At 32.2% G+C, this 27,845-nt stretch overlaps 2 protein-coding genes across 3 annotated transcripts; both read right to left on the bottom strand.

Annotated features, from left to right (window-relative positions):
* Positions 1–5,947: 5,947 nt before the first annotated feature.
* On the bottom strand, positions 5,948–7,681 carry LOC114715418 (F-box/kelch-repeat protein At1g80440). The gene has a single exon (XM_028900265.1). It carries the CDS (start codon positions 7,235–7,237, stop codon positions 6,158–6,160), a length of 1,080 nt encoding a protein of 359 aa, XP_028756098.1. The 5' UTR covers positions 7,238–7,681; the 3' UTR covers positions 5,948–6,157.
* A 13,111-nt stretch (positions 7,682–20,792) lies between these two features.
* On the bottom strand, positions 20,793–27,101 carry LOC114715447 (centromere protein C). Of its 2 annotated transcripts, none has more exons than XM_028900313.1 (11): positions 26,830–27,101; positions 25,926–26,131; positions 25,700–25,788; positions 25,506–25,620; positions 25,250–25,413; positions 23,458–24,800; positions 23,302–23,365; positions 22,822–22,907; positions 21,595–21,694; positions 21,403–21,510; positions 20,793–21,108 (listed from the first exon to the last, which is right to left on the bottom strand). In XM_028900313.1, exons 1-11 carry the CDS (start codon positions 26,986–26,988, stop codon positions 20,981–20,983), a joined length of 2,562 nt encoding a protein of 853 aa, XP_028756146.1. In that variant the 5' UTR covers positions 26,989–27,101; the 3' UTR covers positions 20,793–20,980. The 2 variants fall into 2 exon arrangements, with proteins under 2 accessions (XP_028756146.1, XP_028756145.1); XM_028900312.1 differs by having other exon boundaries at positions 21,595–21,700; positions 26,830–27,100.
* Positions 27,102–27,845: the final 744 nt, after the last annotated feature.

Genomic DNA, 27,845 nt, shown 5'->3' with positions numbered 1-27,845 from the left:
AAAATTAGTTAAATTAGTTATTTGTAATAAATAGTCGTTATTTGTCCTAAAATATAATTGCTAATTAAGTGTATTATTTAGGACTGCTATTATTACAAGGACTATCTTGAGAAAAAAATAGATAAATATAAGAAACAAAGTGGATTGGAATCTTATATTTAAGACCAAAATAAAATTCAAACGATATCTTATATTAATAAGTGAAGGTAGTATGATGTATTTTTTCCCTATGTTTTTAAATAAAGATAAGCTTTTAAAAAATATTTTCTAACAAAATCAATGAGTCAACTACCTCTCATTGTAACTTATATAATAAAAGGGATAATTAGTTTTTTGGTCCCTATAGTTTTAATTCGTTTGTAGCTCACTCTTTACAATTTGACTTAGTACAACTCAATCCTTATAGTTTTACTCAGTTGTAATTCAGTCCCTGAAATTTGAGTTGTTGCATCTTGATCCCTATACTTTTAACTATTTTATAATTTAGCACCTCTTTTTATTAGATATATAATTTTATTTTTCTAAAACACAGACCAAATTATAAAATGGGTAAAACTATAGAGATTGCGTCATAGCGAGTAGAACTTTAGGGATTGAATTACAATCGAATCAAAATATAGGAACCAAGCTACAGCAAGCCAAAGTGTAGGGATTGAGTTATAAACGAGTCAAAACTATAAGGACTAAAAGATTATTTTTTCTCTAAAATAAATATTGCATAATTGAAAGAGGTATGCTACCTCCTGTCTTAATTATAAGACCTCGTTTGTACAAACAAAGTCTTATAATTATGACCAGAAGTAGTATTAAATAAGGGTAGAATTGCAATGAATAACGAACAAAGGGTACCTTTTAGCATATGCATGAGAACAACGACTCTCAATACTTGCTTATATGAGAGTATGAGGCAAAGGGAGAGTACATGTAACGAATATTACTGGTCATGTGAAAGACTTGAGCCAAAAATCAAGACTTCTCTCTTTATTCCTATAATTCATTTACTAATTGCCTCGATCATTCAACTAATTACTCTTTGGATCTTTAATATAGAACCCAATTCTTGAGTTGGTTTTGATCTTAAATATAAGACCCACTTTTCATATTTATCAATTTTTTTAAAATTATCCCTATAGATACTCTTTCAATCATAATCAAGTAGAAGAGAGAGTGTGGGTATTAAGAAAGATGATTATGGTGTTTTAGGAAAAATGTGTCACTTTTCTTATAATTAACTAACTTAACTAACTTACCTAACTTCCTTAATCTAATCAAATTAGTTAAATGGGTCTTATATTAAGGAACAGATGAGTATTTATTTAATTGCCAGTGAATGATTGTGATCATATAAATTGCGAATCACATAAAAATAATGGAAGGGCCATTTTAGAAATTAAGGTCCTCATTAATTAATAGTAATTCATATGTGTGTACTCAAATATCCTAGTAGCGCTTTCCGTGATATAAATAATAATTTTGCATTCTATATACTATTCCGTCCCTAATTATAAGAACCATTTGGTCAAATTGCGCTTTTTAAAAAAAAGTTAAAATTAGTTAAAAGCAATTAATATGTAACAAATATAATTTTTTTCCAAATATACCCCTAATAAATGTAAAAGAATAATAATGAGATAAATAGAGAGAGAATATATGGAGAGAGAATGTATGAAATTTATTAGGAGTAAAATAGGTAACAATACATTAAATGTTCAGATAAACTCAAAGAGAACCTTATAAAAAGGGATAAATCCATTTAAAAAAGAGGATCTTATAATTAGGGACAGAGGGACTGTATATATATATAAGTTCAGTTTGAACAGCTAGCGTCTCAGAACAATATATCAATGGACATAAACAGTGAGACAACAAATTTGTATTTGTACCAATGGAAGTTAATCCAAGTAGTAAGCGGCTTGATACCGCTTAAGCGAGGTCTCGAGTTCGAGCCTCAGCATATGCAGAAATCTCTATTGGGAGACTCACCCACCACAGTCAGGTGTGCGACGCAGGTCGGATCCAAATGTAGTTGGAGTAAAGCTCCGGTAAATTGAGTGAGCAACCAAAAAAACAAATTTGTATTTGTATACGCGCGCACGCATATGATTGTACACTTATGCAGCACTGAAAAGGCATCAAACTTAGGAATATAAATATATATATATATATATATATATATAGCCACAAACAAACCGAGATAGTTCCATGTATAAACCAAAGAAGCCAAAAAATGCAGACAAAAGCATATGCTATAAAGTATACATACATATACATATATATCATCATTAATATGACCTTGTCACCATTTCATAAATCAGTGAAAGTTACTTGCACATGTGTACATGTATAGAGAGAGAGAATAGTGGGCCTCTTGTCTTTGGGTTGATGGTATGCTTCAACACAGAGTAACTTGCATTTGAGACCCCAAAAAAAAAAATCCTTCTAAAATATATTCTTCCAATCCTTAATATAAGACATATTTAACTAATTTGATTAAATTAAGAAAGTTAGGTAAGTTAGTTAATTATAAAAAATATGATATGTTTTTTCTAAAACACCATAATCATCTTTCTTAGTATCCTTCTTCCCTTTTCTACTTGATTATGGTTGAGGAAGTATCCATAGTGATAATTTAAGAAAAATTGATAAATATAAGAAATAGTTCTTATATTTAGGACTAAAATCAACTCAATAATTAAATCCTATATTAAGGACCTGAGGAGTAATACTCTATATGACTGATTAATTGAGGTATGGAGGAACTAATACTCAAATATTTAGTCATAACAACTACAACAATAATAATGCATTCTGTATTTAACTTGTATTTGCATTATGTACTCCATGCTGTCCTATTTATAAGAGTGGGGTCTTGTATTTGTATTTGGGACCGATTCTTAATATATGACTTAATTATTGAGTTATTTTTTATCCTAAATATAAGACTTATTTTTCATATTTATCAGTTTTTTGTAAATTACACCTATAGATACTCTTTCCACTATAATCAAGTAGAAGAGGAAGATGGGGTATTAAGAAATATGATTATAGTATTTTAGGAAAAACGTATCACATTTCTTATAATTAACTAACTTTCTTAATCTAATCAAATTAGTTAAATGGATTTTATATTAAGGATCAGAAGAGTATTACATTTGCGTGCGCGTGTGTGTATCGGTTTACACTAAAGTGTTACTGCCTTGAAAGGCCCACTCTATGCTTCCATTTTCCGTCCTCTCTCACTCTTGTTCTACTCACCATTGCTTGCTCTCTTATCTTGCATGAAAGGCTCTATGTGGGAAGGTACATATATGTCCTAGCTATGTCCTAATTTTTTTTTTTAAAAAAAAGGAATTATGATTCCATATTTAGACTAGAATAAGTTTTTGGTCTTGAAATGTTCTTAATTATTACTAGGAGACTCATATTTGTAGTGCTGGGGCTATATATACATGGTGGTGTAGGGCAAGGGCAAAGCATGGAGAGAAATAACCAGAATGACATGGAAGGAGTCTCACCTGAAGCAAATTCCTTTTGGAATCGTCATCATGAAGATTATGGCAAAACCATTTCTAACACTAATTAACCACATAATTAATGAATCCTGCTTCTGCTAGAAACTCTTCAGATGATCCGTTCATAAAACAAAATCAAGTCTCCAGAAAATGAATATACTCACTCCCGTATGATTCACCATGTAAAACATTTTCTGTACAAGATACTATTGTTGGCTTAGAATATAAGAAAGTTCGTACTTTTAGAAAATATCTTCCCATAATTTTTTATCCTTGTGGTTACTAACGCAGCACGCTAGGTAATTATGCATGAAAATTGCGAGTGAAAGAGCTCGTTTGGTAGAGAATGTATTTTGAGGGAAAGGAAAAGAAAGGAAAGAAAAGGAAAATTTTCCGACTGCGTGCATCTGAAAAGAAAAAGGAAATGATGAATTAAGAAAGAAGAAAAATAAAAGGGAGAATTGCATTGAAATCCTAAGTAAGAAATATAATTACTAAAAAGTCTTAATAATAATTTGTAATGACAATTGTTCATTTGTTATTAAAACTTTTTAATAATTATATTTTTTACTTGAAACCTAGCTCATTGCAATTCTCGCAAAATAAAATATAAAAATACAAAATACCCAAAACACTCCTCAGGTAGTGATGAAGGAAGAAGATAAATGGGGTTTCTTAGAATTCCCTAACTTGGAACTAGCTAGCTTCTTAAAAAATTGTCCAATCAAACTTAAAGCCGCACGCTTTGGAGAGCCTTAAAAAAAAAAAAACACTTGAGATCAGTTGGGTTATAAGTCCCTGACTTAAACTTATAGTTTTAACTAATCATTGTGGTGGCGTGGCCGAAACAAGACATTAATTATCGGCAGGTTTGTATTAATTAAACCTCATTAAGACAAGGCTTAATTAATATATACATTAGTTTAACCTTATTTAGTTACAACTGCTATTTTGACTCACTGTTAATTAGGCCTAGGCAATAGCTTAAACCTAACCTTAGTTAAGCTCTAAAATAACTTCAACACTATCTTAGGCCAACCCTTGTTAAGTAGGCTATCACCGGAGCTGCAAGTTTAAGATAATTTTGTTTAAACATATGCATTCATCAGTGATTATTTTTAAAATATATAATTCTATATCATCCTCTTGTCAAGAGTATTTTCTTTTTAATATAAGAAGTATTAGCTGTTTAAATCTCTAATAATCAATTTTAAGAATAAATCCCAATTAGAGAAGTGTAGGAAAAATTAATATGTGTGCGCCTGTATTGTTTCTCTTAATAATTTTTAAGAATCTTTTGTAAGTTGATTAATAACTTTTAATTATAATATCAATATCTCAATAATATCCATAATCTATATATATATATATATATATATGTATGGAATATAAAAGAAGATTGTGGGGAACTGTGATCATAACGATTAGTTGGGCATGCCAGCTTAAACAGCAAGAGCCAGTGTGGAAAGTGGGGACAATATCCAGAATATGCAAATAATAGCATTCGGTGTATAAATAATTATAATATAGAGTATTACATTAACAACCATATATATATATATATATAGGGACTATTCATATATATTATTCAATGAAACAGCCTAGCCTCTCCAACTATACGGAGCCCACACTGCTATTATTTTCCTTGGACTATGCATATGATATGCTAGTTTACACTATATAATCCCTTGTGTCCTTTTCCTGTCTTATAAATTACAATTTTTTAAATAATGCTCATTCTTTTTATAATTTTAATGCATCTTTTTTTTTATTTTTTTCCATTTCCCTCCTATTTAATGCACGGATCTTATAATTTGATTATTTACATCTTATATATAAGTCTGAAGAGATTATGGTATTCATCATAAGTCCATGTGTACAAGTGAACAAAATGAACAAAACAACTTTACATACTTATCACGTTTTTATTATTTTTAATTAATTTTAACAAGAGATTATTGTATCCTGCCTAAGTTCACGTTCACAAATGGACAAAATGAACAAAACAAGGGGTGCATTTGTGTGCCCCCCAATGGTTTTATGCAACTAAGCAACACTCACCCTCAATCAACACCATTTTTACCCCTTTCTCACAGAATTTATTAATTCTATATATCCTTTATTTTCGCCAAAATCAGTATTAAATGCCATATGGATGATGCCAAAAAGCCATGAGATATTTTTTCTTCACTGGGCCAGTGGGCCTCAACTCGCATCCATTTGTCACCCCATGAAAGCGTTATCTGCTTTAACAAATTCATTAAATACAAACAAATCATAACTTGACACCTGGGCATCCTTGGGTCTTATGAACCTATTTGTCCTTGACTAATAATAAATTCATCATTTGTTTTATAGTTCACAATCCAACTACATACTCTCATAATATCCTCTCAGATTTATCAAAACTTATTTTGATTTAGACCAAACATCTGTAATAATTAGGCTCTTATAACTCCAATGATATTTAAACATGAGATTTTCCATACTTCCCAGAGATGACAAAATGAAATATGGCAAGGGCTGACTGTATTGGTCATTAAGAAAAATCCTACATTGTACTATATGACACATTCTTTCTTAAAGAAGGAATGCCAAAAAGAAAACAAAATCTTGCTTATTTACATAACAAGGGGATTAATCCCTTAAATTTCTAGAAGACAACCGGACTGAACGTGGCCTGTGTAGTTCTGGGGGATTTCCAATTTTCTCCGGTGACCAGTTTTCAGGTCTAATACAATTCCCATGTGCGGTTCACTGTACGCACTTGATCCTATTACCAGCATCTTCCCCTCCCACGGCCTCACATACGCAACGCTGCGCATCTCATCTCCCACCTTGGCTATCGACCGCCACGTGCCGCCCTCTAGGGCCATCACCTCCCCGGCGGGAGCACACATATACACTTTCTCGTCGTCGTCTCCGCCGTCGACGCAGGTCCTCGGACACGTGGCTGAATCTAGGAACTCCTCGTCCACCGGGTCCCACCTCCACGTGGCCACATCGAAGGCCTCGGCAGTTCTCTCGAACCGTCCTTGCATCTCGGTGCAGTACCCTCCGACCACTCTGAACTTCCCGTTGTGGAAGACGGCCTTGCATTCATCCCGTTCTCTTGCCATGGGAGGCAGCGGGACCCACTTGTCGCGCGCCACGTCATACGCGAACGCCGACCTCAACGCGTTCTTCTCCTCGCTGTGCCCGCCGGCGACGTACACGAAGCGCCGCGAATCGGAAGCACAGCCGAAGAACGTCCTGGGCCCGCCGGGCATATCGGCCCCACGGCGCCATTTCGCCGACATGAAGTTATAGATAAACACCGAATTCGACGCCTTCCACGAATCGGGGCGCCACCCGCCCATCACAACTAGATCGAACCCGACACCCGCAATCTGGCAGAACATGGGCAACCCGCCTTGTAAACCCGGAATAGAAGGCATCTCGCTCCAGAGACCAGTCTCCGGCTCACAAACTGTCAGGCGGTAAACCGGGTTCAGCGTTCCTTTTATGGCTCCAGCGCCGGGTTTCTCCGAGTCAACTCTTGCCTGAACCATGACGACAAGCTTCTGGACGTGCCCTGCGATTTTCCTCCGACGGCGAAACTCAGACGACTGAATCTCGGTCTTCCAGGCTTTGCAGACGGAGGCGACCGCCGGGAACTGCTGATACGATACCCGAATCAAACAGTCGAGTGCCATGTCGTCAGGCAAACCCGAAATTAGGTCCATCGGAAGGGTTTGAGAACTGAATTGAAAGAGGAGTTGCGTAAATTATGGAGAGAAGATCTGAGTGAATTTGATGAGCGTATGGAGAAGAGGGGAAAAAGGAGGGATTTTATAGGGCGTAGAAAGTGGGGGGCAGAGGCAGAGCTTTGGGGTGTGAGAGAGAGACGCAACGTTCCAGAAGGGTTTTAGAGAAGCGGGGTGGTGATGGTGACAACTCCGTGGGGAACCCTTGGAAACAGGTATGCCGTATCCCGTAATATGAAATTGTCTGGTGGCACCGTTGTTTTTTAGTTATTCATAATTATATTGCTTCATTTTCTCTTTTTACCCCACACAATGCTGCACATGGCTTCAAAATTCAGCTCAGCTTTTAAGTTTTGTTCTTTGTCCTTTATGTCATTTGCAATCATTGTATCATATAGCATGTACATTTTCTAATTTAATATAATTTAAATACACACATATTTATAAATATATCAATATCAAGTTCGAACTCAAGATTTCATTTTAGTGTTATCGGTAGTGTTATTATTAAAACAACTAACCGCTAATAAAAGAAAAAAACAGAGAACAGCCTGCAATTTATCTTTTCTAATTGGAGAAGGAATTCATAATCTACTCATTTTGAGGTATCAAATCTGCAATCTCCATTAAATCGAGAGACTTTAAAATTAACCTATAATAATTTGTGTGATTAGTATGCTGAAAAGATAATCACGTTTTTAAAGATTAGAAAATTTAATTACTATTATCAGTCTTCAGAATAAAAAAATAGGATAGGGATTGATATGTATCCATGCATTTTTCAAAATCAGATGCATGAATTAGTAAATTTTCCCTTCTAGAAAGAATGAAATTGCGCGGAAAGTGGAGTGGAAAATATGATTGAAATGTATATTGGTCAAAAAGAAAAGGAAGAAAAATGAAAATTGAATGGCTAGGAATAGGAGGCGAGCCGCGACTGGTCCTTACTCCTCAGTCCCCTAGAAGATGTGATACGACATGACAAGAGGGTCGTAACGGCGTTGTTTTCACTTTCTTGTGACAATTTTCATAATATTATTAATATTAATTATTACTTTTTTAAAAGTAAATAGTTTTATTCGTTTATATGTGCTGCCTCTTTTTTGTTTGGGAAAGAACGTAAAAGATACTCTACAATTTTTCTGCGGTAAACATTCACCCAACGTATTAAATTCATATGTTCATCGTACCTATGAAGGTTTGAATTCACCTAAATTAAAATTTAAAGAAATATTTTGATATTAATTGAGTTAAGCGGCTCTAACAAATAGATAAGGTAAGATGATGAAAAAAATGATTCACGAGCATGCACCAGATAAACGAATGACAATTAATTCAAAAAAAAAATGAAGGTATGATATAATAATAGAACAGATGTGGGGACTGGGGAGACTAACACAAGCGGATGGTGCTGGTCAAAAAAAGAAAAAAAGAAAAAAACACAAGCGTATGGTTGAGAGAACAAGTGGGAATTATAATTTGTAAGGCGAAGGGGCAATGCATAGGTGTAGTTATATTTAGGAAAAATTGCAATAAAGTCCCACTCATAATAATTAAATACAAATTTTTTTTAAATTATTAAATTAATCTGAAATTTCAAAAGACCTCATTATAAGATATTCTACTTGTTTAATTATTAACTTATCTTTTTTTTTTTCCAAATATGCATTTGATAACTCAAAGAATAATCATCAACAACTTAATATATAAAAATTAACAACTATCGCAGTAAGTATTGACAACTTATGAATTATATCTTTATGATATGCTTAGAAAATATATTGTTAATACCTATCGCGATAGTTATTAATCGTTATACCTTAAATTGTTAATGACTGTTCTTTCAGCTGTCAATATATATTAAAGAAAAAAATAATGGCAGTTTAGTAATTAGACAACTAGAATTTCTTGCAATGACGTCCCTTAGAATTTCAGACTAATTTGATAATTTTAAAAGATTTTTTAATATTTAATTCTCCTGGGTGTGATTTTTTGACATTTTTCCCATACATTTATATTGGTTTTTTTTTTTTTAATGATGGGTTTATTCAGTTAGCAAACCAATATGGTCCTTGGGATCTACATCCTAAAAAAGGGCACGCATACTTTATCTTATAGCATTAATGTCTATCTGAGTTATTTAAACCATGTTTGACCCAAAAAACTTATTTGGACTCCTTTAGTATGCTAGGAGGGTTTTTGATGGAGTTGAAAATAAGGATGCAAATGCAAATGGGGGGGGGGGTTGATGGAAGTAGGGTGGAAAAGCTTTAACAAATTGAATCAACCGTTCAAATTCACACATCAAAAAGGTAAAAGATGATAGAACTCATAACAACAATTCAATATAATAATTGCACAAATTTAAAAAAATCTGCAATTTAAATTTGACAAATTTAAAAATCCTATCGTAATAGTCACTCATCATCTCTATCACGGCTTTGTTATGAAGTTAGAAACATGGAGGAGATAATGGGGCGGCTTTAATTAGGGAGGATCTTGCTGAGATGGTGGTAGGACACATAGATATGCAACTTAGTTGCTTGAAATCATAAGCTTCATGGGAGGGGAATTTGCCCACATCAATGATGGGAAAATTATCGCTAAAAGTCTAGTATGTTTGGTATGAGAAAAATAAAAAGGAAGAGAAGAAAAAATTTAATGAGTTTGTTTTAAAAAAATTAGAAAAATGAGGTTAAAATTTTCTAATTAATTTTTCTTCTATTTTTATCTTATAGTACCTCTGGTTCTAATTATAAGACCCAGTTAACTAATTTGAAGAGATTAAGGAACTTAGTTAAGTTAGTTATTTGTAATAAATAGGTATTTTTTTTAAAATATCCTTGCTAATCAAGTTTATTATCTAGAACTACCATTGTTAGAAGGATTACTTTGGAAAAAAATACATAAATATGAGAGATAAAGTGGATTAGGGTCTTATATTTAGGACCAAAATAAAAATCAAATAAGATCTTATATTAAAGACTGAAGGTAGTATTTTTATTTTATCAAAATTTTATAACTCAACTTTAATTTTTTAAAACGAGCTCATTAAATTTTTTTCTCCCCTCCCTTTTCCTCTATTTCCCTCACACCAAACTAACCCTAACATTAGAGAAGATTATTATCACTTAAGAGCTTGCTGTTAATAAGGAGGTTTGCATAATTTGTTTCTAATCTCTTCTCCACCTAGAATTTTGCTTCAACCGACAATGAAGCAGGTAATTTCTTCATTGAGGTCGACCTTTTCAGTGCGGACAAACTCTTTACTAATTAGGGAAGCCAATTTCACATACTATCTCCGATCTTAATTATAAAATTTTATTTGTAGGCTACAAATAAAGTTTTATAATTAGAATTAGGAGTAGGATTTTGGTGAAATTGAAGCTGTAAATTTTTTTTAATCATGTGATACCGGGAAAAAAAAAACAAGCATCTTTCATGGATGTTAATGACAATTCCAAATGGATACTCCCACTTCCAATATGCCAAACACGTCCTCTACATTCCTAATTTCCTGAGCCCTCCACTTACTAACCAGCCCCATTCTTTCTGCATAAATGTCGGTGTTATTATTGTATTTCCACGTCATCCGTTTCTGTTTTTTATTTTTCTTTTAGAAGCGTACTTGACCATAACACCACCCCATTTTTCTTTCGGGCCAAGCCAACTCATCCCCCCGGCTTCCCGTTTCATAAAGCAACAAATGGGTCCCCATATTCGAATACCCATGAACCTGTATTCGGACACTGACATCTTGTCGGAGATCCAAGATTCTTTTTTTTTTTTGTTTTTTTCCTGGGGGATAATGTCCGAGCTTCTGTTTAAAATTGACGAAAATAAAAGATCGTACGCCCCTATTTAAAAAAAGGTGAAGGGGTAAATTCCTAATTCCTATTTGATTTTTGACTTTTCCACGTGGCTTTGAGCTTCAGTGCAAGCTTTGCCATTCAGTGCCTCTCGTCTTCTTACTTTGCTTTCTTAGCATGTCGTATGCTGGTAGTTCTGTTCCTCGTTTTGGTTTGCTGTTCCGATAGGATCATGGTGGGAACTGAAAAGGGGTTGATCATAAGAAGGAGAATGGATGATAGCAGGTTAGAAGAATTTTCATAATTTCATTTTTCAGTCAAAATGTCATATCTAAACGGTCAATGTTGGAGCACTTAATGGCATGGGCATTTTTGCTCGGTTTGCAAAAATTTATGCGTATTTTTGCCCTTCACATCTTATTATGATGTTTGATGTTCTTTTTTAATATTTCAATAAGTAAATTTGCCTATTCACCCTTAAAAAAATTAAGTTAATTATTTATAAAAAATACTTATTAATTTTTTAGAGCATCTTTTTAATTATTTGCATTGTAACTACATTCAATGAAAACGTCTTTACTATAAAAAATTAATAGGATAGTTTCAAAATTTTTTATAAATTTAGGAAGCAAAGTGATTTGAGTTTATATTCACGATGGAATTAAACGCATCAACTAATTTTTATATTTACGACCGCAAGGTGTGTGTAACTGTAAATCATCAATTTTACTTGTACTAATTACATTTTTTATAAAATCGTCCCTATTTAGATTTTACTCAAATTACATTTTTCGTCATTTAAGATGTAATTCATAATTTTAAATATTAGTAAATTTTAAAATATTTTTTATTTTAAACAATTACAATGTTTTAAGTTCTATGAATTGGTTCGAAGTGGCCTCTAATATCAACTATGCAAAATGCTAGTATATTATTAACAAAACAAAGCAGCTGCCACTTGATTCAAATTAAAACGTAGAAATAACTAATGGAGCGAGGTAAGGCATAATATATATTCATCTGGTCCTAATTGTTGAGTTAATTTTAGTCCTAAACATAATATCTATTTCTCATATTTATCAATTTTTCTTAAATTATCCTTATGGAGACTCCCTCAACCATAATGAAGTAGGAGAGAGAGAGAAGATATTAAGGAAGATGATTATGGTATTTAGAAAAAAATATGTCATATTTCTTATAATTAACTAACTTTCTAACTTTCTTAATCTAATCAAATTAGTTAAATAGATCTTATACTCCTCCGGTCCTAATTATAAGACCCAATTGACTTATTTGAGGAGATTAAGGAAGTAAGTTAAGTTGGTTATTTATAATAAATAAGTGTTGTCATTCCTAAAATATCCTTGCTAATTAAGTATATTGGCTAAAACTATCATTATTAGAAGGATTATCTTGGAAAAAATGCATAAATATAAGAGACAAAATGGATTGGGTCTTATAATTAGAACCAAATAAAAAGTCAAATTGGGTCTTATAATAAGGACCGGAGGAGTATTAAGGATCGGAAGAGGACTAACATATTTGAATTGCGCTGTACATAATTCATTAGAAGCTTCCATTTGGCAAATTGATGGTAATATTTAAAAATTACAAATTGCAATTGAAAGCCTGGTAGTAGTAATCAAGAAGCTTGCGGTACTGGCTATATTAAGGTCAAGCAGCCACACGCCATTGACTTCAGAATATTTAAAAGTCATCAATACTCTAATTATGGTCACAATTTAAACCTGATTAATTAGTCCGTTATATATACACTCTGCTATTAGTCCTTAATATAAGAAATAATTTGAAATTTAATTTCGTTCTAAATATAAGATTTTAATTCATTTGTCTCTAATGTTTATCCATTTTGCCTCTAAATAATTTTTATAGTGATGGTACATGTTAAGAATTTTTTTATCAAATGGTAGTTCATATGAATATGATAAATAGGAATATTTTAAAGAAGAAAATATTCATTTGTTACAAATAACTAACATAATTAATTTTCTTAATATTCGCAAATTAATTATCTTGTTGGGATTATATGCATATTATATATAACCTGATGTACGACTTGATCTTAGCCAATAGGCCAAGGAAAGTTATATACACCTGACGTATAACGTATTAGAACTCTTCTAGTACTTTTCATACGTTAATTTGTGTTGAAAAATGAAAATTATTAGAGGCATTGAATTGATTTTATTTAATTTATGCACGTAATCAGAAAATGAATTTTCTTCAGGATTTGATTGACGATCGTGACGTCTCTAATCTAATCTGCATACGTTAACTGGGCATAATTCTTCTAGAATTATTTCGGCCTTTATTTTTAATTAATTTTACTCTTAATTGCTGGTAATTTATATACATACACGTAGCACGTAGGTGTATGATTCCAATAATTTATTCACAAATATTATTCAAGTGTCAACGGCAAATATTAATTCGTTTAAAATTAAACCAGAGTTGACATTCAAACAAAGTTCTTTAATTTCTAGTAGGGATTATCTTAATTAAGGCGTTTTGTTGGCGTAACATTTGTACCTTTATATAATATATTGATAAGCCATATATAGTTGATATATACATATATATGTATATTAGTTCAGAAAGGTAACTTAATTATTTACAAAAAATGTTTGAATATATTTTAGACTATGATCAAGTAAATATATAGGAGAAAAAATTGGGTTATTGGACGAAGTCAAAATGTTGAAAAAAAGTAGATGTGCATGAACTTTTGAATTGTATACACACACATACTGATGACAAAGTCTGTAACGAAATAGAAAACTTGTGCTGAAGTTTGAATCATTACTGAAGAATATGCTCACATTAGGATATGTTTGAAATTATTTATAATTAGCTTTTTAATAGTAATTTATGAAATACAAGATAAGTATATAAGAGAAATTTTGTCTCAGCTTACGTAAAACGTACTTGTAAGTGTTTATAATCATGGTTTCAAACAAGACGTTAATGGTCAATAGTGTCTCAAACTAAATTCCTTTCAATAGAAAGATGAGATACATATGCTCCGGGAGAGAACAAAAAATAAAAAATAAAACTTGTGCTAGAATTGAGGAAGAAAATTTTTGAATCACAAAAATTATGCAATAGATTTGTTAAATACTCCTTTAATCTTAAATGTAAAACTTATTTTATAGTATAAATTATATTATAAAATAGTTTTTATATTTCGGAGAGGAGGAGTATTACATTTTAAAGTAAAGATACTCATGATAAATTGATATTGATATATTTTTGCTAATAGATAGCATTAATTTAATTATTATAAGAATGCAATTTAGGGTATAGTTTCAAATCCTATCCTAGTTGTTTGCTAAAATATCCTGGGGACTCTATTGTTTAATATTACCTATGGTCTTTAATATAAGATCTCGTTTGATTTTTATTTTGGTCCTAAATATAAGACCTCAATTAACTTTGTCTCTCATATTTATGTATTTTTTTCTCAAGGTAATCCTTCTAATAATAGTAATTCTAACCAATACATTTGATTAGTAAAGATATTTTAGGAAAGACAACACATATTTATCACAAATAACTAACTTAACTTATTTTCTTAATCTCTCCAAATTAGTCAACTAACTCTTATATCTTAAATATGTTAAATATATAAATCAGTTTGATATTAATTAGGATAAAGCACTATCCAACATATTATTTCCTCATAACACCTGGTAGTGCATCGAGCACTCTACTTTATTTTCCGAATGTATCTAGTACTCTTTAATATTATTTTTTTAATTACATTAAACATCCTAATCTTATTTATAATTTTAGATGCTAAAGACATTATAAATAAGATTTAAGATATTGAAAGAATTAGAAAAATAATATCAGAGTGTTTAATGAATTATAAATGAGACCAAAGTCATGAAATAACATCACAGCACTAAACACTGCTTTATCTTATTAATTAGTTCTATAAAGCTGAGTTTTTATTATTAGCCTCATTAGCTAATTAGAGAGATATTTATTACTAGTTTGATATCTATATATAAGAAGTGTATAACTGTTTGCGATGGCCCCGGGGGGGGACTAACGGTGGGAAGCTCCTGTCTGTCAAATAATAATAAATTTTTAATATTTCTTTACATATCAGGCAAAAAAAAATTAGTCAGAATTTCTAATTAAAAAATTAATTGTATAGAAGTACATATAATTTGTTTAAAGATGTAAAAAGGTGTTTGGATAGAAATAAAACTATAGATTTAAAACTATTTTTACGATATGCGAAGTAAATACGTGGAAAAATTTGTCTCGATTTGTTAAAAAATACGTTTGAAAAGTACCATTTTACCAATCCAAGCACCCCCAAGTGTAACATCATTTTCCAATTATGCACACAACTAGAAGAAATGGCATGGATTGAAGATGAGTTACGCCCCTCAAACAACTAGGTACATAGCCACCTTTACACAGCTAATTTTGTGATAAGATCCTTCTAATCAATTTTCCAAAGAGATGGACAACAACTACACTTAATTATTATTACTTTTTGGTGCTTAATATAAAATTTAAATAATTAATAATTTATAAATATTAAAAAATTAGTTAAATTAGTTATATACTCCTTTTGGTCTTATTTATAAGCTTTAAATTTTTAGAGAGATGTGTTCAGTTTATAAGTTTTAATTTGGGTTTGTTTTAAAATTTAATACATTTTTAAAAAAAATTTCTTAATTATTTATTCTCTCTTCTTTTCCATATTTTCTCAGTCTCTCTTATTATATTTCCGTACACATTCTTTTTCATCATTTTTCTTATTTATTATAAGAGTATATTTAAAATATATATATATATATTTCTAACTTATTTATTGGTTTAAATAATTTTAACTAATTATTCGTTATCTGCAAATTAGTTATTTGAGTCTTATAGTAAAGATTGGGAGGAGTACTTATATGTAATAAATAGATATTATCTTCTTTAAAATATTCTCATCAATTATGTGTAATTACCATAGAGATTACTTGAAAAAAGAGATAAATAATGAGACAAAATGGATTATGGTCTTTTATTTAGATCAAATTATATCTCCAACTAGCTCTTATATTAGGGATTATATCAAAATAAACATATATAGTTTGCAAATATTTATTTTTCCCAGTAAAAAATGGTTTTTAATTAATTAAATAAAAGATTAGAATGAAAACAAACTACATATGAATATTAATATAATAAAAATAAAAATGACAACGGCCACAAGCCACATGCATGTCACCCCCCAAATATGAGTGAACTGTGAAGTATCAAACAAGCTTGAAAAAAATTATTAAAAAAAAGGTTGAAAAAGAGTTGATGACAGGTTATTAATATTAATACGTTTCTACAACATATAACTACTACTTTTATTTCTTAATTTAATTAATAGGGACAATGACAAAAAAAAAAGAAGAAGCTGGAATTTTGTAAATACCAAACAAAAAATGTCAATAAAAATTTGTTGTCATTTATAAATTCAAACTTGTTAATACCAAATAAAGTTGTGTTAGCAAACCTCATTTAGGATTTGCAATTTTCAGCTCTTTTTTCTGTTATTCTCTCTAATTAATAATTATTCAAAAAATTATATAAGCACGTGATCATAATTTTCCAGCCTAATTTTCCTCTATTTCTAGGAATAATAACTTTATAAACTTTTTACGATGACATAATTAACGTGATCAACAAGTTAATTACTCCTTATTTTAAAACTAAGTCGGTTAATTAAAGAAATTGGCTGTAGCCTATAAGGCAAACAAGCGGGAGACAATTAATTTAGTTATTTGTAAAATTGTGCATTGACTTTTTATTATTTGTATTGGATAATATGCTTGACAAAAAAACCAGTTCCCTTAAGTCCATGTGTAATTAATGGAGGAGTTAAAAAGATATATATTTAAGAGTTAAAATAAATGAGTTGAGGTCTTATATTTAGTATTATCTTTGATTATTAATATAAGAACTAGTTGACTAATTTAAATAGATTTAAAAAATTAGTTAAGTTAGTTATTTGTAATAAAAATGTGTTGTCATTCTTAAAATATTCTTGCTAATCATGTGTATTAGATAGAACTATTATTTGATGAAACTTTTAATATGTGCACTACTACACAAACTATTTTTAAAAAAAAAATAAATATAAGAAACAATGTGTATTGGGATTTTATATTTAAAACTAAATTAATAATTAAGCTAAGACTTGTAATGAGAATTGGAGGGAGTAATTGACAGCATGAGTGATGAGAGGCTTGCGATTATACTACCTCTGGTCCTAATTATAAGACCCAGTTGACTTATTTGAGGAGATTAAGGAAGTAAGTTAAGTAAGTTATTTGTAATAAATAAGTGTTGTCATTCCTAAAATATCCTTGCTAATTAAGTATATTGGCTAGAACTATCATTATTAGAAGGATTATCTTGGAAAAAAAATGCATAAATATGAGAGACAAAATGGATTGGGGTCTTATAATTATGACCAAACAAAAAGTTAAACGGAGTTTTATAATAAGGACCGGAGGTAGTATTAAGTTCGATTCACAAGGCGCAAGCCGTTGACGGCATAGCTAAAAGTCAACTATATAATTATAAGGGCAAAAAATGTCAACGGCCATGTACATAAATGTTTCTCAAAATATGTGCAAAATTAAGGGGAACATGTTTAGAAGCAGTGTAAAAAATTTTGCAATTGAAATCTGATGGAAAAAATGACAGAAAATTATTCTTAAATTTGAAAATTCTCCTACAGTCACTTAAATAACGCAATTTGTTTAATCACTTAGGATTAAATATAAATTTTCAAGTTTATTGAAGTGGCCAAATTGTCCTTAGTAATGCCCTTAACAAGTACATTAAATCTATTAACAAGTTTGATATTGTTGTTCACAACAAGTTTTCAGGAAATTTTTTTTTAAAAAAACATTTTTTCAACTTCAATAACATTGCTAACAAGCCGTGTAATGATATTAACAATATGATCTAAGAGCTTGTGACACTTCAAGAAATTAGTCATGAAGAACAAATGGATAATTTTACAACTTTAATAATGTGGTTAACGAGTTTATTAACATTATTAACAAGTATGGAATCACTATTAATATCAGGTTTTTCATGAAATAAAAAAAAAGTGATACTTTTACAATTTGAATGATACTATTAACAAGTTATGCAACGATATTAATAACCGTGTAACGCCATTACCAACGTGATATAAGAGCTTGTGAAACTCTGAGAGATTAATCATGAAATCATAAATAGAAAATTTTATAACTCCGACAACGGGGTTAACAAGTTTATTATTGCTATTAATAATATTGGTATCACCATTGACAACACGTTTTTTAGCAAATTTAAAAAGGTAAGATGATCATTTCAGTGAACTTTAAAATCCTTATTTGATCCCATATGATTAAAAAGAAATTTTCATTATTAAGGTCATTTTTTCTGTAATTTTCCCAATCTAATTAAGGAGATGCGCTCTCAATGAAGGAAGTGTGTGAAGCATGTCAATGAACACACAAACACTATGTGCAAACAGCGTGTTTTTTTAATTTGGTAAATGGTGCATGAATTAATGATTTGGAAAATAAAAATAAAAAGACTAATGAAAATTGGATCTAATAGAATAGGATAGTCTCTCGTAACATCACGAACTGAAATTCAAATTCGTATTAGTATTAGGAGAAATGTCAATATTTAGTGCTCTATAATCTTTCCAATAAATTGCTGTCATTAGAAATACCTGTGCCTAGCAAAAAATTAAAATTGCGTATATGTGGTTTTGGCTAGCTAATTAATCTGGAAATTAAGGAATTAAATGGTTTTTATCAGTGCGTGTTTAAAAGCTGCATATGGATTACTGGAGGCAAATTAGAAAATTACTTGTTTAATGATGAGAGCTCCTCCCATTATTGTCACCCTGAGTGGATTTTATTACTTTTTAATTGAAAATCAAGAATATTTCTTCTATTTACATTATAATATTTTCCATTTATTTATAGAAATAATGATTTTACATATGAATAATAAACCTCATTTGTTGACACAATCTAATTATTAATTAATATCAATATTTTAAAACTTGATTTTTTAAAAAAACTTAAAAAATACTATCATGAGAAAAATTAGACGCATTCCCATTTAAAAAAAAAAAATCGACAATAACTGAAAATGATTTTTTAAAAGAAAAATCTATTTGAACTCCGTTTTATTTTATTTGGTCTTAGAATATCTAATATAATTACGTACACATATCTAATATAAAATTAATCGGATTGATATTTTTTTGCCAACTAATTAATCGGATGGATTAAACTATTTAACGTTTTACAAGTTGTGGTATTATCCAAAACTTACAAGATTTTTCTACCTTAAGATTAAGATTTTGATATCCACTAATTAGTGATTGAACTAAAACTTTGGTGAGAAACATAATCTAGGGAAAATCACAAAAAAAGATCGTAGAATTTGAAAAATTATAGATAAGGATCGAATTACAAAAATTGTTATCAAAACTTATACTATTATTATCAAAACCTATAGTGATGTTATCACGGGTTTTTATTTGTGTTTTTCAAATTTCATGGTTCTTATTTGCGATTTTTCCTGTAATCTATTTATATATGTATAAGGTACGTACCTTTTCAATTAGATTCAGCATTTTGGCCTCTGGGATCCTTTCGTCGTGATGTGGAAAAAAAATCGTCACACAATTCGCAGCAACTTTTGTGCGTTTCTTCAACTTCATTTTCAGTCGCAATGGCCGAAGTCTGCCAGCGGCGACGATCCGTTATCCCGCCGGTGAAAATGAGTACAACGTCGACGAGCTCATGGAAGAGGTCACGAATCAATACTATGCAATGAGGACACTGGTAAGGCAAAACACCGTTGAATCGCTCAAGGAAGCAAAGTTGGATGAGAAATCAAAAGAAGAAGAACAGTGCAGTGTTTGTTTAAATTCTTTTAAAGATAAAGGCGAAGAAGACGATGATATTCTGGCATTGCCGTGTAATCATATTTATCATGGAAAATGTATTGCCAAGAAAGAAGGGAAAATCGCAAAAAAAAAAAAAGAAGGTCAAAATAGAAAAATTATAAATAAGAATCCGTTACAACATTAATATGGGTTTTGATAACAATAGTATGTGTTTTGATAATAATTTTTATGAATAGATCTTTGTGTGTAATTTTTTTAATCTTGACAGTTTTTTGTTGTTGTGATTTTTCAAAGAAAGAAACTTTTTGTTATTGCTAAAGAAGTATAACAGGTTTTTAGATGCATGAATTAATTATATATACTTTTTATTTTACTTATTAATTATATGTTCTTTGATACTCCCTCCGGTCTTAAATCTAAAATACATTTTATAGTATAATTTATATCATAAAATGAGTCATATATTTAAAACCGAAAGAATACTGTTTATCTTGCATGATTTGATGGTTTGTGTGGAATTTGACGGGGAAATCAATTTGCATGATATAGTAAAATTAGTAATCATATTAATGATTTTGATAAGTACGGACCAGAAAAATACGTAGGTGGCGCGTGAGAATGTTAAAACTGTATTAGATTTAAAATTCCTCAATTTAAAACCTGAAGATTTGAACGCTTAAGTGAACCTATGTAAGTATTGAGTCAGGTTGTCCTTTTTTAAAAAAAGAAAAAGAGAAACCATATGATATTACTTAATAATTTTGATTTAATTTAATTAAATCGAAGAAAGAAACTGTTTTTTATTGCTAAAGAAATATAACAGGCTGTTAGGTAATACTTCATTCATGCGAGACTGCATTTACAGCACCAAAGATCAAAGTTCAGGATACATAACTAAGCCAGGATGCCCAAGAAATTAAAAATGGCAGAACTTATTCAACTCTCAACATAACAATAGGCATGTCAATGTAGAGAAGCTATGTCGAACAGCCCTTTGTACTCATCAGCAACATAAGATTTCGTCTTCAATATAGGTTTTCCATCAGCAGTTCCAGGAGACAAACACTTCACCCCAATCACAGTTACCAAACCTGCAAGGTCAAAATCTTATGTCAGACACAAGGATTCGTGCTTTTATTACTATTATTAATTATTAATAATTGACAAACATTAGGAAAAAAACACTAGATTCTTTACAAGTAAAAAATATAGAATTGGATTAGTTTAAAATTAAATATATTTTATTGGATACTATATCCAAGGCTACAAATAAACAAGATATTCTTGTGTATAATAATATCTTGTTTGAGCAAGTTGATAACATAACCAAAAATCTTAAGTTCACCAAATGCATGTCCATAAGAAAGCATTATGACTGTACTCACTCTCATGGACGCGCCCATACACCGGCCTTTCTCCTTTCCAGTATTCCAGAGGCCTTATCCTCATCCTAGTGCTTCGCCTTACCCCAGATTCCCATGATGTGCCAGCCACTAGGAATATACACAGATTACTTCATTGTTCATGCTAACAAAAAGCAAATATTAGTAAATGGGGGAAATTAATAGAGTCCAGACCTGCAAGGCTCTGCCTTCGAGAAAGTCCTCTATCTTTGCGTTTCCGTGATTTAACTTTCCTCTGCTCATTTACTGAAACCTGGGACTTGTCTGTATTTCTCTGTACCTTAAAAGACAACAAATTTTAAGTGTAAGCAGCTAGACTTAGAATGTGTATTCATTAAAAAAACATAATTAACCGCGTTAGAAACGTTAAAGCAAGCACTAGAAATGGAGTCGAGATAAAAAAGAATGCCATAAACTAATTGCCCACGGTTCATGCCGAGAGTGCATCATAAAGTCCTGGGAGGCTAGGACCGCTAAAGTCAGCTTATAAAATCTTGATTCCTATCATAAGAAAGCACATCACTATGGTAATTAAGTCCAAGCGTCTTCTTCCGAAAGATCTAACCAATTATGATTATCATATCTAAAGATGTAACTTCCATGTCCCTTTGTTCCCTTCATAGCTTGAGCAGAACACCTAAATCTTTGTATATTCTTTTCCACTTCGTCAAGAAATCTTACTGTCGTTATGATGAAATAATTAAATAATTAAATCACTAGCAGGAAAATAGCACTTGAACCATCTAAGATGACCAATGCCCTAGGTACCGTCCCTGAACCCAACAGCATCCATTCAATGTAAAAAAAAATTATGGCCGTAACAAAGAAGAAAACTCAGACAATCAAAAAGAAAATACTACTCTTCCGGTCCTTATTATAAGACCCCATTTGACTTTTTATTTGGTCCTAATTATAAGACCCCAATCCATTTTGTTACTTATATTTATGCAATTTTTTCCAAGATAATCCTTCTAATAATAATAGTTTTAGCCAATATACTTAATTAGCAAGGATATTTTAGAAATGACAACACTTATTTATTATAAATAACCAACTTAACTTACTTCCTTAATCTCCTCAAATAAGTCAATTGGGTCTTATAATTAGGACCGGAGGAGTATTAACTTAATTTGCGCAACAAACAGACAGTTAAATTGTGTTCCTAAATCAAACATGCAAATTTAACATAAAATGCTATGATTTTAAAACAAGATGGAAACAGATTAGGCTTCTTCTTCTTCCCTCCCCCCCCCCCGGGGTTCAATCAAGGGGGCAGACGTTCTGAAACCACAAGCAAATAGAATCCCTAGCCTCCCACTTAAGCTTTCACGCTACTAGGCCATGCCATTAAAAACAGATCAGACTGAAGATACAGGAAAGATTCTCTGGGAAGCTAGTTACCTGTAAAAATTGTCCTGGACCATCATCTGAAGTATTGGTGTTTCCATCGCCAGAATTGGCTTCAAAGAGAGCATCTCCAGATTGATCTGATAATACAATGATAACTGAGTTAAACAACGAGAGGCAAATTAACATTAACAATAAATTTGAAAGTACATGCTTTTATGATCTTTAGGTTGACATGTAACTTATTTGCAAGTTATAGTCTTGTTAATTCGTGCAACTAGCAAGTTCATGAAACTCTAATTTTACTGTTATATCCAGTGAACCACAGCAACTTCAGTCAATTCGTAAGATTTCCCCGAAGGCATCATCTAAGCCTAAGTATTTTCCCCCTTACGCTTTCAAAGCACAATCTTACAACACAAGCTCGTGCAGAAGATGGCTGACCAAACAATGATACTAATGATGTTTGGCGTTAAGTTTTTTAGTAAATAGTAATAAATATAGAAGAGCGTTAATTATTAAGTATATCAATACCTTGTGGGTTCACTAAGTTGAACTCCGCAACAGCTGTTTGTTCGGAAGACACTACTTCCTGCACCTGTACCTCGTCATAACAATTGATCTTTCAGATTTAAAACATTTTTTCAGTCACATAAGGTGAAAATTCTATAATCCCAAATAAAAACGTACTTTGCCTGCAGATTCACCAGGTTCATTTGCTCTGCCTATTGTATCACGAGCAATCTGGTTACCCACATCACTGCCTCCAATATCTACCTCCACGTCGACATGAGATATATTTGAGTCAACATTTGTGCCAAGCGCAGTTTCTGTTGAATTATCTACCTCGAAGTTTCCAGTAGTATTGGCACAAGCCTTGACAGTGCCATCCTTAAATTTACAGGGTTCATTTACCTCATAGTTCTTGCTTATTGTGCCATCCACAAACCTGCTACCCACATCACTCGCTCCAACATCTAACTCCATGTCACCATGAGATATATTTGATTCAACATTAATACCAAAAGCAGGTTCTGGTGAATTAACTTCCTTGGAGTTTTGATAAATATCAGCACAAGTTCTGACAGTGTCCTCCATCAATTTATGGGGTTCATTTGCCTCATAATTTGCCCTGCGGGTTGTATCATCCACAACTCGGTTACCTACGTGTGCCTCCATATTAACGTGAGACTTGTTTGAGTCTACATCAGCAGGAAAAGCAGGTTCCTTTGGATTATCTTCCTTCGAATTTTCAGAAGTATTGGCACAAGTTCTGACAGTGTCTTCTTTATGCTTAGAGGGGTCATCATTTACCTCAGAATTTAGCATGCTTACTATGTCATTAATAACCTTGTTCATATTTCTGCCTCCAGCATCTACCTCTAGATCAAGGTGAGATTCATTTGAGTCAATATCGGTACCAAAAGCAGGTTTCCCTGAATTGTCTTCCCCGGATATTCCAGAAGTTGTGGCCAAATTTCTGACAGTTTTCTCCACTGAAATCTGAATATCTTTGATCAAAGGTTCATCCGATTTATCAGATAGCTTCCCATAATCAATGAGCTTGAGTCCATCTCCTGCCGTATCACTTTGAGATGAGTTTCTTACAGACGAATGTGTACAATCAAGAGTGGAAAATGAATCAACAGATGGCTTTGACTGTGAAAGGCGCTTCTGCAATGACGGCAATAAAGCAAATGGACTTTTTGGTGGTGTGGGTGATGCTAATTGCTGCCAAGGGTTTCCTACATTCTGTCTAGGTTTTTCAGGGGTCACACTGTTCATATCTCGAGGCAAATTATCTATGTTCATTAAAGGCTTCCTTGGCTTTGACAACTTCCCTACAAAAGTTTTCAATTCGGTGACTCGGTTTGCAGGCAAGTCTGGAATGGATAACTTCTCCAAAAAAATGGGTTTGATCTGTAGGCTCTCCTGCAAAAGAGTGATTGCTTGATCTTCCTCTAGATCTTCACTGTTATGTAGTAATTCATCCAATATGTTATTGTGGTTGTTCTCTTTCATGGCAGATGAATCTGCAGGGAAATTTCAGCATACAGACAGGGAAGGATCAAATATAAGTATTATTTCTAAGAAATGAAAAATAAGAGGGGGAAAAAGGCACTATTATTGGTTGTGTCAAGGATAATCTCAACTCAAATGTTTAAACTGTTGAGATCCATTAATATTAATAGTTTAATCATGATCTCTAGTTAACAATTTTATTATAATTTCTAGCAAACCATTCAACAGCTTTTGGACTTGAAAAGTGGACAAAACACAAAATCAGCTTCAATTAAAAGAGCCAAGGATCAAATCGCCATGTTAAGGATTATTTCAGCTCAAACCTTAATTGAAGGCCAGCAATAATTAATTTCATTATAGTCGTCAATAGAATGACGACGGCAAGATGAAAGTCAGAATGTCAAACACAAAAATGACATTATTAAATGCCCGTTTCGTTCTAGGAATGGAATTCACTCACTAGCTAGTTCACTCCTCAGTGATGCAGGATGAGCCTCAGCTTTTTCTGGGCTCTCACGGACAGGATCAAGGCCTCCAGATTCATATTTCCCTTGAGATGATGGGATATCCTCCTTCTGACCAGAAGTTTCTATTGAGTATCGATGCTTGTATCTGACTGACCTCCTGACCCAAATAATAGGGGGAATGTTAAAAAAATAAACAGAATAGTCGATTATGTTCTTATATGTATTGTTTGCCTAGTGTCCGGATAGTACCTCTGGTTATTCCCCATGAGTCCTGGGCGACGGTGCCGTGCATTAGTGGATGTATTGTTCTCGTTTGGTTCAAACAATATATTACCCGTTTGCTTCTGTATTTCTCTTTTTGCATCTATGCATTGAGTACAATGAGAAGAAGATCCAGAATACCATACTCTGGGCATATAAAAGAGAAACAAAAGGTGACTTACTTTCTAAACGTTCATGGGCCTTGAAGAATTCCTCTGGATCTTTCAGACTATCAATGTCGACACTTGGTTTCAAAATCTCGCTAAGATGACTGTCAGACAGATGCATCAGAACACAAATTCAAGCCACAGTTATGCATAGTATAAACCCTTTCTTTTTGAAAAATAATAAAAGAAAACAGATTTAAGGAAGGAAATAGAACAGTGGGTTTGTTGGGAAATGCGATACTTTCTATTTGGCTTCAAAGAGAAACGGGCACGCTTGTGGCCCAAGGCTGGCCTCCGTTCTCGAGGATTCTCCGGAACTTCTTCCGAAACAACATAACTTGTCTCACAAGGTGCTGAATCACGGAATACTTCAGAGATGATTGGTCCTGGATTACCATCTACTATGGACTTAGCCTGCTTCAGAAGCTTACTGGGACTTCCCAAGGCCTGGCAAAGCAGTAAAAAAGTTCATATTTTCTTATATTGATAAAAGGTTCTTTCCAATCGCTCTCATTATCCTTTGTCAAGACCAAACATTAATTTTTTTTTTAACAAAAAAGAATTTCAAAATTTTTTTATGTTTGTCTGTACATCATAATGTTGAAACTCATCGCTATCTGTAAAAGCGGTTTCCACTCTCTAATTGCAAAAAGAGGATACGGGAGGCATTTTGGGCAAAGGCAAATGAGGGGAGGTCGTAAAATGTCAAAAATTCAGTAAGGTTTGACAACCATATTCCAGCTTCTATAGAGCACAAAAAAGACGATAAATAAAAAATAGAAGTAAAAAAGAATTTACATATCGATGTCCTAGCCATTTCGCGGTGTTCCGTCAATAAGATAGTCACCAAACTCTAGAGTGCTATACAGTTGGTTTTCCTATGCATTCCACGCTAGAAGAGGCAACAGTTTTCATCAGCTGAGAAGACCGAGTTCAAGAAACTTAGTGTAATTGAACTTCTAGTTTTGTTAAAGTTCCCTCAAGCACTTAAATGCTAGCCTAAGTTTAAGATTGAAAGATAGGAATACCGTGACGCAAAGTTCATTGGCCCCCGAGACGGACTGTGAATTCTTCTGACTAAATTTCAAAATAGGAAAAGACTGAAACTTGAAAAAAAAAAAAAAAGATTAAGAGATTCAAAATACCATGGATCTGAGATGATTGTCGATGGTATCAAGGTCTGCGTCGGGATTATAGGGCTTTGAAGAATCGGGTGGCACGCTGGATGTCTGAGGAAAGAGGGCGAGTCCCCAGTAGTTGGCGAGAGGATCAACTAAAGCAGGACCCTGAGCTTCTCTCGCCATTGATTTATCGAAACATTAAAATGGTTGAAAAAGAATCGAAGTAGATTCCTGCTGAGAAGAACCCTAGGATGACGGGGGTGGAAAGAGGAGGGAATGGTCTGCTTTCCCGTTTATTTCGATTTGAAAACAAGAACGAGCGGGAGCGACATTCCCACTGTACGTGCATGTACAATTTTGTCCCTGCAGGTCCCTTGGGTTCTGGTTTCACGTTCTGGCCAAATAGCGTTTGGATGTTTATGCCCGCGGTGGATGAGGTGGATAAGTGAGAATGAACTACTAGTATAAGGTCATGAAAGACTGAGGGTGTGTTTGGATTAGCAGTAGAAAAGTAATTTTTTTTTTCAATCTGACTTTTACAAACACACCTTGAATTGATGAAAGTTAGTATCCTTAAATTAAAGTTGATAATATGCTAGCCTAAACAAGTTGGAATAAGTACGAGTCAGGCTCAAAAGGTCTGCTTTTTGGAGGATTACAATTCTGTCAACCCAGACTATCCCCAACCCAATTTTTTACACATATATTTTAAAATTTTTAAATTAAAGTACACATTTTTATATATCAAAATTGTAGTTATTTTTTATACTTTCATACAATTATACAATTAAGTTAATCTCAAAACTTAAAAATATAAACACATAATCCATTTTTAATATTTTTTTATTAATATAAAATAATAATAAAAAGTAATCAAACAAATAATCTTTTTGTTATTAAAATAAAAGGCTCACCTCAAAACAAGCTTGCATTTTGCCCACCCAAATGGTGGGTTTGTGGGTTGAGCTTTATTACCACCTCTATCTCAGATTGTTTGAGGGTTGAGACTAATTTTTATCGGCATGAGAATGCTAAAATTA

Source organism: Neltuma alba, unplaced genomic scaffold (genome assembly GCF_004799145.2).
Source record: "Neltuma alba isolate B1F8T4 unplaced genomic scaffold, ASM479914v2 tig00011591_pilon, whole genome shotgun sequence".
NCBI classification, from domain to species: Eukaryota; Viridiplantae; Streptophyta; class Magnoliopsida; order Fabales; family Fabaceae; genus Neltuma; species Neltuma alba.
This window is presented reverse-complemented; position numbering and strand designations above follow the sequence as displayed.

Bases quoted from the DNA above. Each gene is read 5' to 3' on its own strand.
- LOC114715447 (XM_028900312.1), bottom strand. From the start codon at position 26,988: ATGGCGAGAGAAGCTCAGGGTCCTGCTTTAGTTGATCCTCTCGCCAAC. The intron at 25,414-25,505 runs GTACTATCCGGA...TATTTGGGTCAG, and splicing joins CTCATGGGGAATAACCAGAG to GAGGTCAGTCAGATACAAGC. The intron at 24,801-25,249 runs GTGAGTGAATTC...ATTTCCCTGCAG, and splicing joins ACTGAGGAGTGAACTAGCTA to ATTCATCTGCCATGAAAGAG.
- LOC114715418 (XM_028900265.1), bottom strand. From the start codon at position 7,237: ATGGACCTAATTTCGGGTTTGCCTGACGACATGGCACTCGACTGTTTG.